This window comes from Quercus lobata, chromosome 9, assembly GCF_001633185.2.
Source record: "Quercus lobata isolate SW786 chromosome 9, ValleyOak3.0 Primary Assembly, whole genome shotgun sequence".
Taxonomy (NCBI): Eukaryota; Viridiplantae; Streptophyta; class Magnoliopsida; order Fagales; family Fagaceae; genus Quercus; species Quercus lobata.
In genome coordinates, this window is record NC_044912.1 from 5513702 (window position 1) to 5530866 (window position 17165).

Here is a 17165-nt window from a genome sequence, read left to right on the forward strand (position 1 = left end):
TGTTGAAATTAGGGATGGCAATTTTTTCCCGCCCCGCCCTCCCCGTCCCCACCCCGCCCCGCGTTTCTAAGGGTTATAATTGTAAAATTTTCATACCCTAAAACCCTACTATTTAAACAAACATATCAATATTATCTTATTTTATTTTACCCAATGTAGTTCTCTACCTTTATTTTGTTATGTGTTATACTATAAGTTTTTTTTATTTATTTATTTTTTTTTTATGATTGTCTTATTAAACACTTAGATATATTATTCAATTTTTTCTAAAAATTTATTTGATTTGATGGGATAAATTTAGTTGTAATTTCAAGTATATTTTTATTAATTAAAAAGATTCCTTTAAAAAAATTGTATTAGTTATAGGGCAAATTAACAAAAATAAGAGTTTTACAGGGTGGGGCGGGGCTTCGCGAGGTCCCAAGGGGCGGGGATGGGGTGAGAAAGTTTTCCCCGTCATACGGGGCAAGGCGGGGCTGGAACAGGGCAAGACAAAACCATGCAGAGCGAGGACAAAGACCCCATCCTTCGGTCCCACCTTGCCCCATTACCATCCCTAGTTGAAATGATATGTTGTGATTGATATATAATAAAAGTATTGTTAGTGGTGGGAACAAGTAAAAGTGAAGTTGCACAAATCACAACTTACTACATTGTAAGAGTTAGAATCTTTTATAAATAAATATATATATATATATATATATATAGACACTATTATTAAGGTTTTGATAGATATAGTTCAAGTGATCTTTCCACATGGAAAAATGAGAAGACTAAGAATATAATATTCTTTTTCAAGCCCGATTCACTGCCTTCCCTAATAAAAGACCATATTTTTACTCAGAAACAGTTTTCCTTTCATATTAGAGAAATCCTATCAATTTTACCATAAAAAGCTTACAAATTAATATGTCAACAATTACAAAGAAAAAATAAAGTGCTCAAGTTCCATACCTAGAGTCGATGACTTTTTGGATTGCTTATTACCATAACCTACTCCAAAATGGGTCCAGGGATCTAGTGTTGTTGGAGGCACCATGACACCTTTTGGCTCTAAGAGAAAAAGACAATAATGTCACAAAATTAAAACATTTTCAAATTACCACCTTTAAATGAAAAGGAAACAGACTCTTTTTTTTTTTAAGAATAAAACTGCTTACATACTGATATGTCATTTAAAAATAATCTCTCTCTAAACTACTTCGACACACTTATTAGTGGGTTTGTTGGATGCAGGTTTTTATCGTGGGTTGGTGTTGATTAGGGTTGTTGGATAATTTTTTGGATTGCCAACCACTCATTCTAGCTCAACTGTAACGAAATCTATTATGAATGTTCTTGATTAACTTCAATGACCAATTTGTTCTTTGTTTGGACATGAACAACATGCAATGACTTTTTTTTTTTTTTTGTATATTTAAAAGTTAACATACTAGTTTATTAAAAAAATTGTAGTACCTCTAACATCACTTCCTTTAAATGTAAAGAAGTATATGAAAGGATCTTTAAAAAAATTATATAAAAGATACATTAACTATTAAAATATATCCAAGAATAAAATATAGTAATCGCTTTTGATAAGAGTACGAAAATCATTGACTTGTAATAATATTTCTCTTGAAATTTTCAAAGTTGTTTAATTTTGTTAACCCGGTGTTATGTGAGAGTGTGTGTGTGTTTCCACTCTAACCCACCAAAAAGTAGCTTTAAAGCAAATAAGCTTAACTTATTTCATTTTATTTTTCACTCGATTCACCATAATCAAATGAGAATAATATAATGAAGCAAACTGAAAATAAAAACCAAGAATAAAAGCAGAGTTACTTGAATTGCCAAGCTCGGAAGTCTCAAGTACTCCCCTGGATGCCGCTTCTAAGGCCAACAGAAACATCAAAATGTAGAGAAATCCCCAAGTGATGAACTTCTTAGAGGCCATCGTTTTGGTACATGGACGCATCTCTAGGGCATGGTATTATATACAGGCTATATAAGTATATAGTCCAAAGATCACTTGCCTTTCTACTAGTATCAAAAAAAAAAAAAAAAAAAAAAAAAAAAAAAAAAAAAAAAAAAAAAAAAGAATTTGCCTCCTACTTTCTTACTTATCTTATTCCAAAGATACTTTTATTTTGTAAGACTTGGAAAAATAATGCTAGTGCACAACAAAAAGTCACAACAATTTCATAACATTCCTAAATTAGTATGTCAATTCATACATGGACCCATCACAATCTCCAATTTACATTTTTTGACATGCTAATCTAAAAATATTTTGAAATTGTTGTGGCTTTTTGACTTGTCTATAGCATTACACAAAACTTTATGCTCAAAAACACAAACCAATTAGCTTGAGTCATCTTTCTCAACAACCAAAAAAAATAAAAATAAAAATAGCTTGAGTCATGATTAAAAATAGATATGGATGTCCAATCCTCTGCATCAATATCTATCACGGGTAAACTTTTTCCTGCTGAATCAAACCATTTTCAATGGCATCATTTCCTTTTCTTTTTTCCTGGAATGTCATTGATTGCACTGAACTTCCACCGAAATGTACTACTAAATCTTCTTCCATAAAGAAGCAAAAGATTTTTTTGTTTTTTTAAAAGGAATCCAACAAAGTATATCCAAATTCCAACAATATTGTTCTTGACCTAACTTGGTTATTTAATTACTAGATATCATGTTTTCCTGTTCTGGGCTCCTTTGGAATTCGATTACTAAGCTCCAATGCCGTAGTCCGGAATTGCGTCAATGGCATCATTTCCTTTTCTTTTTTTCTGGAATGTCATTGATTGCACTGAACTTCCACCGAAATGTACTACTAAATCTTCTTCCATAAAGAAGCAAAAGATTTTTTTGTTTTTTTAAAAGGAATCCAACAAAGTATATCCAAATTCCAACAATATTGTTCTTGACCTAACTTGGTTATTTAATTACTAGATATCATGTTTTCCTGTTCTGGGCTCCTTTGGAATTCGATTACTAAGCTCCAATGCCGTAGTCCGGAATTGCGTCAGGCTAATTGTCACTCTCAATCGGGCTACTAGGCTTTCATATTCTGCTTATTCGATGTCTTTCTTGCTCAACCAGTCTTTTTAAAAACTAAAATCTAATTAGCTAGCAAAAAACAATATTCCCTGCTTTTTTTGGTAACAAGTACAACAACATAGCACTATTCTTTAGTGATGTATCTCAAAATGACAACTTCAAAACCTAAAAGGATTTTTAAAAAATTGCTTAGAGGCTTTAGAGACTGCAGGTCTTTGAGAAAGAGGCACAACTTGATGTACGTACAACAAGAGGCTGGTCAACAATGGATTCAGGAAATATACAGTGTTGGGAATACAACAGCAAATATACAAACTATATATCAAGAGTTCCTTTTCACAGTAACAAACTTCACCGGCCTGGATTAAAGAGGTAGCTGCAAAATGCAAAGTTCTCATCAGCTTGAATGTCATATAGCCATATGAAAAACTATAAGAAAAATTGAAAATTAGAATAGAATTTTAAAAAGTAAGCATTAACAGCTAATATCAGTCAAGCTTGGAATCTAAACCTCTAATGCAAAAGTGGGATACCTTCTCGTTTCACACGGTTGTTTATTTTGCCCCGCCAGAGGGGAAGGAGGTAAATCTTTCCAAGGCTTTAAGACATGGAAAAATTTATGCTCAAGAACACATAAACCAATTAGTTTAAGTCATGACTAAAAATAGTTGATGGTGTCCAATACCCTGCATCATTGTCTGTCACTGGTAAAATGTTTACTCTTGAATTTAAATATGAGAAATGTTAACGAATTTCCTAAAGACATTGATTTAAAGTATATTTTTAGAAACTTTTTATTGAAAAAGAAAAAAATAAATAATTTAGTTTTTTATATTTTCTATAAAAGTTGTATTAATATTTTTCCAAAATTATTTATTAACTATGGCCTTAAGAATATCGGTTAAGATGACCTTTTAAATATTTTCAATGGTGTCGTTTTCTTTTCTTTTGCTGGAGTATCATTGATTGTGTTAAACTTCCACCGTAAGGAACTAATAAGTCTCTTCCTCCACAAAGAAACGAAAAGGTTTTTTTTTTTTTTTCTTTAAAGAGAAAATCAATAAAATATTTCCAAATTCCAACGACATTGCTATTGACTTGACCCTTGGTTATTAAATTACTAGATTTCAAGTTTTCCTGTTCTGGAATTCATTGGAATTTCGATTACAAAGCTGAACCAATGCCGTAGTCTGGAATTGTATTTGGCTAATTGTCACTCTTACGTTTAAACCGTTTGTAGAGATGAAACTTGAAAGCTGTCCTTGGATAGTATTAGTAAAAATTACAGGTTACAACTGAAGTGCAGTTAACTTTCATTAGGCTTTGCTCTGCACAGCAGCAACCTGAGCCAGGTTTATCAGAATTTGGTGTTCTGGTGGAAGATATTAAATGGGCAGCTTCACATTCTAGGAATGTTATTTTCAATCTGATAATCTATGCTTGTAATCATGCTACTCTTGTGTTAGCTAAAGAAATTCTCAAGTGAGAGTCTTCAGGGATTTGGTTGAGGAATTTGAATCAAGTAGGGTATCGTGAATATACGAAAGTTACACAATATACAAGTCCTCTTTTGGCCGAAGTATGTAAAACTTTTGAGTTACGTTTGACATCAGTCAAAATGTGTCCAACAATGTCTGATTCACTCGAATTATGTTTCATTTGAGAGACCACACAATGAGCTTCGATCGGAGGGGTCATGATTATGAAAACTCTGAGACATGATCCCAACCCAAGAAAATGAGAAAATTTTGAAGCACATTTGCATTAAAATGTTCTTAAACCCGTGACTTGTCGGAATCCTAGAACACTGGGTGCCAAAAAAAAAAAGCATAAACAAAAAATCGGTACCATAAATCTTCGAACGACATCTCATTTGCATAAATCTGAGACCGATGAGTCTAAAATTACAATGTTGCAGTCTTATTACCAAAAAAGAAAAGTATTGTTTTTTGCTATATATCTTAACTTAGTAACTGAGAAGATTTAACTTGGTACTGTATTTTGCTATATAAGTTTTTTGAAAGCTTTCCAACGACATCTAAAAAATGAGGATGCAACTAGAAAGCAAATTAGCCCCTCTCTAACTAAATAACTGAGAAGAGTTTGAAGAATGGAACCAAACCAACCTGAAATCTTGAACTCTGTAAAAAATAAGTCACATGTACATATCACATTAGAAGCACACTAATTTTATTGTGGAGCCTTTTAATTATTTTCTCTTTTCAAAATCAAGAACTCTTAGTGAGAATGAGAATCACTGCAATAGATTGTACTAGTTAAAAAATGGCCAACTAGACCACAATCAAAGGCATAATTAAATCAAATTTCTTCAAAATGGCCACATTGCCTCATGAGACGTACAAAATTATACGAATTGAGGAATTACGGTAGAGATAACAGGATCCAATACAAAAAGATAATAAGCACCATGATATTTGGGCCATTTTTGGGGTTTGTACGTTCCAGAGTTCTTGAATTGCTTTGAGGATCTTGAAGGTTGTTTTTAACTTGTTATGTGATTTTAGAAGTTTACACATGATTTCAAAAGTTTTTCATCAGAGGTGTCAATTAAGCTATAATATTCTTGGTATATTTGTAACCACATCATTTTATAAATTTTTTGCAGTAAAATTGATAATAACTTTTGGCATTTTCAACGATTTTTTGGTGATATGGAAGTCCGGGTTTAGCGATGATAGCTGCATCTGCAAATACTTTCCATGACGATATTCAAAGTTCAAATCCTTCCGCACTATTGTAACTATCAAATTATCAACAACAAAATTCGAGAGGCCATATTTATATTGAAAAAGTTTAATAGAATTCCAAAGGTACAATAATGTGCACTAAACGTGCATCACAACAACCATAATCACAAGTCACATGGCATGAATTTTCAGATTGGATAGCTGGTTTTCTTTTATATTGGATAACTTGTAACATCAAAGGTTTGTAGCTTATTAAATCACCAAGTAATGGAGGAAGAGAATTCATTCACTTCTTTTATTTATGTGCTACATATCTCAACTTAAATTCGACTACCCGAAGGCGTTTTGGGTAAATGGACACCAGGATTTGGTGCTGTCGGAGGTATCGGGCCTTTACTTTTGTTCCCCTCTGAAAATTTAAAACAATATTACCACAAAAATTAAGACTCTTTTAAAATCGTGACATATTAGAAATCCCATCAATTTTACCATTAAAAGCTTACAAATTAATATGTCAACAATTACAAAGAAAAAAAATGCTCGAGTTCCAATACCTAGAATTGATGACTTTCTGGATTGCTTATTACCATAACTTCCTACTCCAAAATTGATCCTGAGTGTTGGTGTTGTTGGAGGCGCCATGACACCTTTCGGCTCTAAAAGAACAGGACAATAATGTCACAAAATTAAAACATTTTCAAATTACAACCTTTAAATGAAAAGGCTTACGGACTTTTTTTTTTTTTTTAAGAATAAAAAAGCTTACATTCTGATATGTCAATTTAACAATAATCTCTCTCTAAACTACATCAACACACTTATTAGTTGGTTTGTTGGATGTAGGTACATTTTTGAAGTTTTTATCGTGGTTGGTGTTGATTTGGGTTGTTGGATAATTTGTGGGATTGCTTACCACTCATTCTAGCTCAAATATAATGAAATTTGTTATGAATGTCCTTGATTAATTTCAAATTGTTCTTTGTTTGGACATGAACCACATGCAATGACTGTTTTTTTTTTTTTTTTTTTGGTATATATAAAAGTTAACATACTAGATTATTAAGAAATTTGTAGTATCTCTAACATCACTGCCTTTCAATGTAAAGAAGTATATGAAAGGTTCTTTAAAAAATATTATATAAAAGATACATTAAGTATTAAAAATATATCCAAGCATAAAATATAGTAATTGCTTTTGATAAGAGTATGAAATATCATTGACTCATGATAATATTTCTATTGAAATTTTCAAAGTTGTTTTATTTTGTTAACCCAGTGTTATGAGAGAGAGTGTGCGTTTCCACAATTCCACTCTAACCCAACAAAAATAGCTTTAAAGCAAATAAGCTTAACTTATTTCATTTTCTTTTTCACTCAATTCATCTTAATCAAATGAGAATAATACAAAGAAGCAAATTGAAAATAAAAACCAAGAATAAGAACAGAGTTACTTGAATTCCCAAGCTCGGAAGTCTCAAGTACTTTCCTGGATGCCGCTTCTGAGGCCAACAGAAACATCAAAATGAAGAGAAGCCCCCAAGTGATGAACTTCTTAGAGGCCATCGTTTTGGCACATGAACGCATCTCTAGGGCATGGTATTATAAATAGGCTATATAAGTATATACTCCAAAGATCACTTAGTAAAAAACAAAAGGAATTTGCCTCCTACTTTCTTATCTCATCGAAAGTTACTTTAATTTTGCCCAGTCAGTTTAAGACTTGGAAAAATAATGCAAGGGATATAATAAAAAGTCTCAACAATTTTATAACATTTCAAAACTACATTTTTCTGACATGTTAATATAAAAATATTGTGAAATTGTTGTAGCTTTTTGACTTGTCTAGACTATAGAATTACTCAAAACTTTATGCTCATAAACACAAACCAATTAGCTTGAGTCATGATTAAAATTAGATATGGATGTCCAATCCTCTGCAAGTCTGCATCACAATCTATCACGGGTAAACTTTTTACTGCTGAATCAAACCATTTTCAATGGCATCATTTCCTTTTCTTTTTCTGGAATGTCATTGATTGCACTGAACTTCCACCGAAATATACAACCATATCTTCTGCCAAAAAGAAGCAAAAGATTTTTTTTTTTTTTTTAATAAAGGAATATAACAAAGTATATCCAAATTCCAACAATATTGTTCTTGACCTAACTTGGTTATTTAATTACTAGATATCACGTTTTCCTGTTCTGGAATTCCTTTGGAATTCGATTACTAAGCTCCAATGCCGAAATACAATTTGCATCTGGCTAATTGTCACTCTCAAGTCTCAATAGGGCTACTAGGCTTTCATTTTCTGCTTATTCGATGTCTTTCTTGCTCAATCTTTTTAAAAAATAAAATCTAATTAGCCAAAATCAAGGACTAAAACGTAGCACTATTCTTTAGTGATGTATCTCAAAAGGACAACTTCAAAACCTAAAAGGATTTTAAAAAATTGCTTAAGAGGCTTTAGAGACTGCAGGTCTTAGAGAGGCACAACTTGATGTACATCCAACAAGAGGTTGGTCAACAATGGATTCAGGAAATATACAGTGTTACGAATACAACAGCAAATATACAAACTATATATCAAGAGTTCCTTTTCGCAGTAACAAACTTCATCGGGCTGGATTAAAGAGGTAGCTGCAAAATGCATAGCTCTCATCAGCTTGAATGTCATATACCCATATGAACAACTATACGAAAGATCGACAATTAGAATAGTATTTTAAAGAGTTAATATTAAACATCTAATATTAGTCAAGCTTGGAATCTAAACCTCTAATGCAAAAGTGGGATACCTTATCTTTTGACAAGGTTGTTTTAAGTGGGATACCTTATCTTTTGACAAGGTTGTTTCAAGTGGGATACCTTTTCCTTTATAGTTTAAGGGGGTAGTCTTTATCTCTTTCTTACTTTTTTTTAAGGCAGTATAAAAACAGGTGAGACATCCACAAGACAAGCATTATAAGCACTACCAGCAACATGATTGAATCCTTTTCTCATTCTTCTACTTTTTTTGAGATAAGTAAAAGTAATTATACTCCACTGACTTAAAAAACACAACATCTTTGAATTTTACATATTCAAATTATAATTTATAAATTATAAGAATATGAGGTATGGTTGGATCTTAAATATTATAATTACTTCAAAATCTCCAGAGAAATCATGAATTGAATGGTTAGGAAGTAGGAACGATGTATAACTCTGCCATTGGCTGATTTCTACAGTGCTATCAACTAACGTCATTGACATGGTTACATGACTCACATGGTATATGAACACTTAATTTGGGAAAATATTTAACCAGAGACTTCAGGTTGAATTTTCATAAACTAAATACTTCTAGGAGATAGCTGCTAGAAAAATACTGAAGAGTAAACAAAAATAAATGCATGATAAGCCAATGACCTTTGGGTCTAAGGGCACTTCCAACCCATAAAAATAGGGTGCTGAATTAGGTTATGGATTCAAATCCTATGGAATGCATGAGCTATCAGGAAAAAAATAAAAACAAGCAAGAATAATATTTTTCTCAAAAAAAGGGAGAAAAAAAAAACTTACTAGAATTAAATGCTAAGACAACAGCAATCACTTTCTCTATTTAGCTGCAACTGTCCTTTGAACAGTAGAAACACCGTCCACAAATTTTGTTCGGAAAAGAACATTAGCATTATTGAACATGCCTTCTTTCAATGAGACCACAATAAACTGCAGAAGCAAAAAACAAATGAGAAGATTACCCAAACCAGGCTAAAGGTAACAGAAAGCTGATTTTATCTAACAAGTTCCATTATCAAATTTGATGTATTTGACACCTCATTCTTCAGCATATGTTTCCTCAAAGATATTTAAGCATTAATGCATTGCTATTTGGCGAAAAGAATCTTCTCATTTTTTCTGTAAGAGTAGGATGCAACACATGACATGACATGGCAGTTGCCATGTTAATGTATGCATAGAACTTGTAAAGAAGACTTGTAAACTAGCATCCCCCACCCCCCTGCTAGGGATGCTTTGCTATATTGTTTAGTACCATTGAATCAAGGATTCAATAGTTTTGTCAAGCAAAATTTTCGGAAATTATTGTTACTATAATTTGCATACGACATACAAATGGAATGCATTTTGCATATTCTAGCTCAATGTGCCTTGTATCATATGATGTAATTAAAATTTAAATCAAAGTTTCATAATACTACATTTATCCTTCATTACGATACAATTAAAATGCAATTCATACTGCATTTATCCTTCATTTCACTTGTATCACATATACCATATCATGTTTTGCAGAAGCATACATAGCAATAAGTTTTACTTTCAAGATTTTTTTTTTTTTTTAAGTTACACATAAGAGGAAGTAGTAGTTGAGCTATAGCTTATTGGTTTTTTTAAGATCTTAAAAACATTGTGATTCCTTTTTTCTGCTTTCTTGAGTCAAGCATTTATACTGTGAAAATTGAGTAAATATTGATCCAAGCAAGAATATTGACCATCTTTTAAGACAGAATTGGGAAGTGTCCAAGCAGTATACATGCATTTAAAAAAGGTATACACACTATATGAAGTTATGGCAACTCACCTCTAAATTACCAACAGCCAAGTAAACAACATATATATGGGGCCAAAAAGTGTTGAATAACAGTGTTCAAGAGGGCCAAAAAGAATATATGTTTCACTGTGTTTCAAAACTTCTGCTTTAAACAGATAAAAATAAAACACTAAGCTTTATAAATTTGCTATGCTTTATATTATATAACTTTTATGCTTTATATTTTACGAAGATGAAGTGGAAGAGAAGAAAACAAAAATAAAACATCACATACACCACAAACACCACAAACAAGTCATCAAACCTGGGAGTGTGGAAAGTGAGTTTTTATCATTCTCCCTATGTTCTGCGTGTGGCTTAGATCAAGAGCTGCATCAACCTGTATAACACCTTAAGAATCAAATCATTTGTAGATTCGAGAACCACTTTTTATACAAGAAAACTCAGTATGGAAGGTCTCATGTGTATGTATGGGAACAAGATGATGAAAAGCCATATCTACTAATTTGCAAATCACACAGATTTTTTTTTTTCTGTAAGTTGGATTAAAGATTAGTTTAGCTGAAAGAATTATGATAGAGGTGTCCCAATTGACTAATCCAATAGTAGTAGGATTATCGAGGGTATATCAAATCATTTGGAAGAATTAAGTACCTCATCCAATATGTAAAGCGGAGCTGGTTTAAAGAGTAGCAGTGCCAAGATTAGAGAAAGTGCAAGTAGAGATCGTTGGCCTCCACTGAGTTCTGACAGGGATTGTTTCCAAACAGATCCAAATGCAACACGAACCTCAAGACCATCAAGGAAGCTGCATCCTTCAGGAGGCTCTAGTTTTGCCATGGTTCCAGGCAATAGGGTAGAAAAGATGGATCCAAAGTCACTGAAGAAAATGGACAAATTTCTGAAAGTAAGTCTGATCAAAGCTTTGAGAAATAACAACTAGATGAAACATCAAAATACATGGAGGAGATAGATTACTAGTTCCAATCTCCACTACAACTTAGAAAGCAGATCTCAAATAAAACGCAACTTACGTGTTAACTTTTACCCAAGTAACTTTTAGTGTTTCCTTCTTCTTCTCATCTAGCTCTTCAATGACCTTCTTGATTTTGGACTTGTCATTCTAGGAAAAACAAACCTATATTAAGTGAAGAGAAATCAAAGTATAACTTCAGACAGATCAGGGGGTACAAACCTCAATGATGTTTTTCTTGGACATCAAGTCATTGTACTCATCTTCTGCTTTCTCAAACATTGCCATAACTTTCTTGTTCACCCTTTTCTCAAGGCTTCATAGATGAAACAAGAACAAATATATGAATTTTAATCAAAAAGATAATAATAATCAAGGAATTTTAACCAAACTCATAACAATGAATTTTCTAAGTCACACACCCAGATTGTTCCACCTGCAGTCTCTCAAGTTCTTCCCTTGCCTTAATAGGATCACGAGATGCAAAATCATAATCAGTCCCACTTCTTCCAAATAGCTGTTTCTCAGGTGCAATCCAAGCATGCTTCTCAATAAGCTTGTCTACCTTTGTAGAGCAATCTTTCTGTTCCATCTCCATTCGTTTGACCTAATTCAGAAAACCAAAAGCCGATTGATTCAGTATATCAAGTTATAGGGGAATACCTGTGCAGATAAAAAAGCAAATTACCTCATTTTCCATCTTCTTCCTCTCAAGATTAGTCTCACTAAGTTTATGTTGAAGTTTCTGCTGGTCTTTAAGAATACAACTAATTTGGGAATCACATTCCTTCATCTTCTGTCGAATCAAATTGAGTTTGGATTGAGCTTGATCATGATTATTCCTAGTGGCAGCAACCTGCAACAAAGAAGCATGAGACGCTAATTTCAACACCACATAATTTGTCAAAGTATCTGTGTTTACCTTGGCTTTTTGTTCCTCTAATTCAGCAGTGAGACTGTCAATTTGTGTTCTCAAAGAAACTAGTTGAGCCTCCAAGGAGGCACGTTCCTGTACAACAGCTTCCATTTCCATAACAAGTCTCTCCTTTTCATTTTCATGCCCCTACTAGCCAACAAAAACATGTGACAAGAAGTTAAAGAGCAAGAACCAAGCACTTATTAGATACCTGAAGCAAATGGCATTCACACTTAGTAAATGATAATACTATTTAGCTACCCAAAGATTTATGAAATAACTGTGAGGCCAAGACCTCTACATGTATGTCAGCATCACCAGTTATTCTGTGTTTTGACTAACATCTGACTTCCCCATCCTTAATGATATTTCTTCTAATAATAACATAATGATTATTGACTAAATAACCTATAACAATTTTTAGTTAATGAAGTAAATGGAAGATAATTTATAAGTTCCACCATAATATATATGACCATGAAACCTCCAGGAGTGTTATAGGTACCTCCTTGAGGTTTTTACATGCCCACTGGGTTCTTTTGTTTCTGGAGGGGGAAGAGTGGGACAAAAGAAAATTTCATTGCAATAGAACTTGAACTAGCCAATGCAAAACAATATTTGACCATCACAATCAGTAAGAGTAGGTTGTGAAAAGTAATTATACTTCGACTGTCACACATTGGAAAACAGTAGGATGATGAAGATAGAAGGCAGGCATGCCTAAAGATCATATGCAATATTATAAGAAAATTCAGCAACATACCTTTACAGCTTTTGAAGATGACTGCATTTGAGCTTTTACTGCCTTAATCTTTTTCTCCAAATCCTTGAGCCTGCCCTCCCGATTATCACCATGTTCTTTGATAGATTTCTCAAGCAATGAAACTGTATTTACACAGTTTTCATATACAAGTTGCTTTTCCTTAGCCGCAGATTTTGCTTCTTCAAGCTCCAACTCGATTTTCTTCACTAATTCACCAAGCTAGATTGTGCCCAAAAACAAATATCAAAACAAAATATTATTCATAAGTATATAGGCCACATATGAGAGACAGAAATAAGCAGAACCTTATGATGCTCATTTTGCTCAGCCCTGCCCTGAAATAAAGAAAGGTCATATGATTTAAGCTCCAACTGTGTTTTAAGGCCGGTGAACTTTTTCTGAAGAGGCATGAGTTGTGCAATCTGCAATGTGAGGACAAGAAGCCGGCAAAAAACAAAGAACTTCAAATTTTGCATACAGCTATAAGCCTTCAAAAGATAAACATGCACTTCAAGAGTCCATGTGTAAGAAATGAAAACAATGATAGTAATAGCTACGAAAACACAACAGGTTCAATACACCAAAAAATAAAATGACTGATCAAAGATAATAGAGGACTAGAGGTAACAAGATACAAAAACATGAAAATAGGTTATAAAGTATCAGTTCAACCTAATTATATAAAATCCATGTACTCTTCAAAATAAAAATAACATAAAATAAGAATACGGGCCTATTTGGTAATGTTGTTCTAATAACATTGTTTGTATTTTTTGAAAATACATGTGGGTAAAATAGTGTGAAAATACGTGTAATATTATTTAAAAACTGAAAATTATTGTTTAAGTACATGTACCAAACGGGCCAATGTTGCAATGTAGAAACTAAATTTTGCACTGAGAAATAATATGGTTTGCTAAATCTATTAACTGCAACAGTATAACAAAGTGATTTGAACCCATCAGGGTGCAGCCTAGTGGTTGGAGGCTTGGGACAAGCTAGAGACCCAAACCTCCTGGATTCGATCCCCACTAGGAGTTTCCCCAAATTACCTAATCAGCGGTACTAGTGGGTGGGGTCGTGTATCCATAGTTTACAGTTTACTCCCCAGGGGTGGGTCCAAAGGGCCCTTCCTTGGTTAGGTTCCACACCATCCCAAAAAAAAAAAAAGAAAAAAAAAATTGAACACACTAAAGGCAAAAGGGGATGATCAAAAGGAAATGGTTGTAGGCAGTGAGATTGCCATGCCTTTCACAAGATGTGGCTCTACATCAGACTATGACAACTAAGAATTTATGTGTTCAACCCCAACGAATTGTTGGATCGACATAAGTGTTGCACTCCAACACTAGAAAGCAAACTGTGAAGATAGGCATATATTTTGCATTCTGCATCCCAATAAAAAATGCACAATGCTGGGCACACAATGCTTCCAAATCCAGACACCAAGCATAAATAAAGCATGGGTTCATAAATGTATCACATTAAAAAACATTTCTACCATTATCTTTATCATTAGCCATTGTGTTTATCTTTATGAATGTAGTTGACAATACAGCAAAGAAACTAATAACTTCAGAGCAGGTTCAGCACCAAGGGCATTTTTTTTGTCTCGCTAAACTTCCTTTGCATGCTAACAAGGATTATTTTGACAAGTGACTGGTAGAGCAATTCTCTAATGAAAATGTTTACTGCAAACTGTTTCCAACTCTACTTAGAACAAGCAAAATGCATTTGTCATGGATAAACATATCAAACATCAAGGATATGAATGCACTCATATGGCCCACATAATTATAAGTCTTTAATCATGTCAAAAAGAACTTGGAGAACTTGGATTCCTCCAAGTAACTATCAATGCAAAGACCAAAATGTAACATACATCGTTAAAAGTGTACGCAAAAGAAATTTCCCTGATAATCACAAGAAACTTTTATTCTGGCAAAGACGAAAGGCTGTTCAAGGTCTACCTGTGCTTCAATTTCAGACAACATTTTCTGATGTGAATAAAGTTTTGATTCAGCCTCTGCCAAATGATGAAGTTGCCTTAACAAATCACCACCACCCCTAAAGCAACAAATGGTTATTTTAAAAGGTCATCTAGAATATCTATAAAGAAGAAGACACAAATACTTGAAAGCATATTCTAACAAGCATAAAATAAATAATACCTTTGAGTTCGTAGGCAAAGCACAAAAACCATGCAAAAGAACAATATTGGTTCTATATAATTAGTCAGGAAACCTACGAGTCTTATTAGAGAGAGAATGTTTGCAATACATTTAAGAATGCCTGAGACAACTATCAACTAGAGCACAAGGAAAAATAGTGACTTACTTGCGGCTTCCACCAGTCAAAAGACCACTTGGCTGAAATATATCCCCTTCAAGAGTGACACTTCGGGTGCGAATTTCCCTATTAAAAGCAACCTATGAAACATTCAACAAAGTGCAAGTCAAATTGGGCAAAGCCATAAGAAAATGCAATGTGCAACTAATGATTGAGAAATCTCAATTTTAAAAATGAATAAATAAATGAAAAGGCATCATCAGAAAAGCATGTCCAACAGAGCTGGATACAAAACCTATAATGATTACCTCATTTACACTTCTCAAAAAGTACCAAGAACAATAACGTTAAAAGTGACAATGATTAGAAGGGGAAACATCAGATAATTTGGCATTTCAGACACTTTAGGACACAACACTTGTGTCCTACCATGTTTAAGATTGATTTGGAAACAAATAAAAGAATTTCTTAAAATTGTATAACAATGTGAAAGTCAAGTATTTTTGTCAAGACTACTAGAACACCAAATAAAAGATGTGAACATGCCATCACCAAAGCAAGGACAACCACCATGAGTTGAATCAAGCTCTTGAATTGATGCCCTAGATGAAAAAAGAGCCAAAAAGGAGCGTACCTCCTTTGCAGCATCAACGGTCTTGCAAACAAAGGTTGAACCAAATACATATTCCATAGCAGTCTGCAATTTACAGTACACAAACTTTTAGAATTTGATGAAATGTATATTCAACTCATCCATGAAAGGATAAAGAAAAGGTACAGAAGTTGATCACAAGTCTATGCATCTGCTGTTTGTAACTAGCAAACAACCAAAATGAAAAATACATGCAACAAACTTCAGCACCCAAATTTGTTTAGGTGCAGAAAAATGCATCACAAACCTTACCACTAATTACTTGAATATTTAACAATAATACCACAGAAAAATGCATCAACAATTCAAAATAAGCAGCTCGCAGTTTTGAGGCTTAAAACATCAAATCAAATGGGCTCATTGGAAACACACCTTCAACTCCTCTTCATAACCAACCAAGGAAAGAGCCAGTTCTGCATTATCATTGCCTACCTAAAATTGAAAGAATGGTATTATTCCCAGAACAATTTATCTGACAAAGATGTTAGACTGTGGAGAAAAATTAATGCACTGACTAACCAATCTAACAGCAGAATGTTGAACCCTTGGGGGAACAACGTGGGATTGTATTTTGTTCAAAGGTATAATTGTCACTCTTCTTCGAAGATCACCATTCTGAAGCAGTTGTTTCCCAGTATTTTCTGTGTCTACAACAACATTAAACAACTTTCCACCAGCAGTAACCTGAAAGTTCACTAAATTTGTAAGAGTCAACTTACCAAATTTCAGATATGAAATGAACAATGATGTATCATGCATTCTAACCTCTAAGGCAGTCATCGTGGAGCTATCCCTTACTTTGATAAGCTTTGCCACCACACCTTTTACCTTTGACCTATCAAAATTCCTCATAGGGTCACGATATGTGAACTCAACATTTGCTAATTGTGCTGACAGATTGCGTATTTCATCCTTCAACTTCTGCACCAGCTCCAACTCAGATGCACGATCCTGAAGAAATATTTTAATTTACAGAATTATTGACTAAATTGAGATTTATATACTATATAAGTGGTGGATATAACCATAGCAACCTTTTGTAATGCCTCCATCTGTCCCTCTTTATATGGAAGAGACTCTAATGCCTTCTTAACATTTTCCACATCACTTGTTCTAGCCTTAAGCTCTTTCTCTACAGAAACAGCTTCTTCACGTTTTGACATTAACTGACGTCTTTTCTCTTTCAGCTCCTTCTCACAGTGGCTTATTTTTGTTTTCAACTGTTTCAATTCTGTTTCAGCACTTCCAACAGCTACC

At 33.4% G+C, this 17165-nt stretch overlaps 2 protein-coding genes across 2 annotated transcripts in view; both read right to left on the reverse strand.

The window, feature by feature from the left end:
- Positions 1-5825: 5825 nt before the first annotated feature.
- Positions 5826-8026, reverse strand: LOC115959646. The gene is made up of 3 exons (XM_031078124.1): positions 7211-8026; positions 6314-6415; positions 5826-6168 (listed from the first exon to the last, which is right to left on the reverse strand). The coding sequence occupies exons 1-3, from the start codon at positions 7341-7343 to the stop codon at positions 6080-6082; spliced, it is 324 nt and encodes a 107-aa protein (XP_030933984.1). The 5' UTR covers positions 7344-8026; the 3' UTR covers positions 5826-6079.
- A 336-nt stretch (positions 8027-8362) lies between these two features.
- The window catches only part of LOC115961108 (structural maintenance of chromosomes protein 2-1-like), a 14275-nt gene continuing 5472 nt past the window's right edge, over positions 8363-17165 (reverse strand). Inside the window, exons 3-20 of the mRNA XM_031080148.1 lie at positions 16943-17160; positions 16674-16859; positions 16428-16592; positions 16281-16340; positions 15891-15953; positions 15305-15396; positions 14938-15034; positions 13273-13389; positions 12968-13186; positions 12211-12351; positions 11977-12144; positions 11711-11895; positions 11511-11604; positions 11350-11438; positions 10970-11195; positions 10620-10694; positions 9325-9471; positions 8363-8400 (exon numbers count right to left, since the gene is read on the reverse strand). Coding sequence (XP_030936008.1) covers positions 9361-9471; positions 10620-10694; positions 10970-11195; positions 11350-11438; positions 11511-11604; positions 11711-11895; positions 11977-12144; positions 12211-12351; positions 12968-13186; positions 13273-13389; positions 14938-15034; positions 15305-15396; positions 15891-15953; positions 16281-16340; positions 16428-16592; positions 16674-16859; positions 16943-17160 — 2306 coding nt within the window. The 3' untranslated portion in view covers positions 8363-8400; positions 9325-9360. The remainder of the gene's footprint in view (positions 8401-9324; positions 9472-10619; positions 10695-10969; positions 11196-11349; positions 11439-11510; positions 11605-11710; positions 11896-11976; positions 12145-12210; positions 12352-12967; positions 13187-13272; positions 13390-14937; positions 15035-15304; positions 15397-15890; positions 15954-16280; positions 16341-16427; positions 16593-16673; positions 16860-16942; positions 17161-17165) is intronic.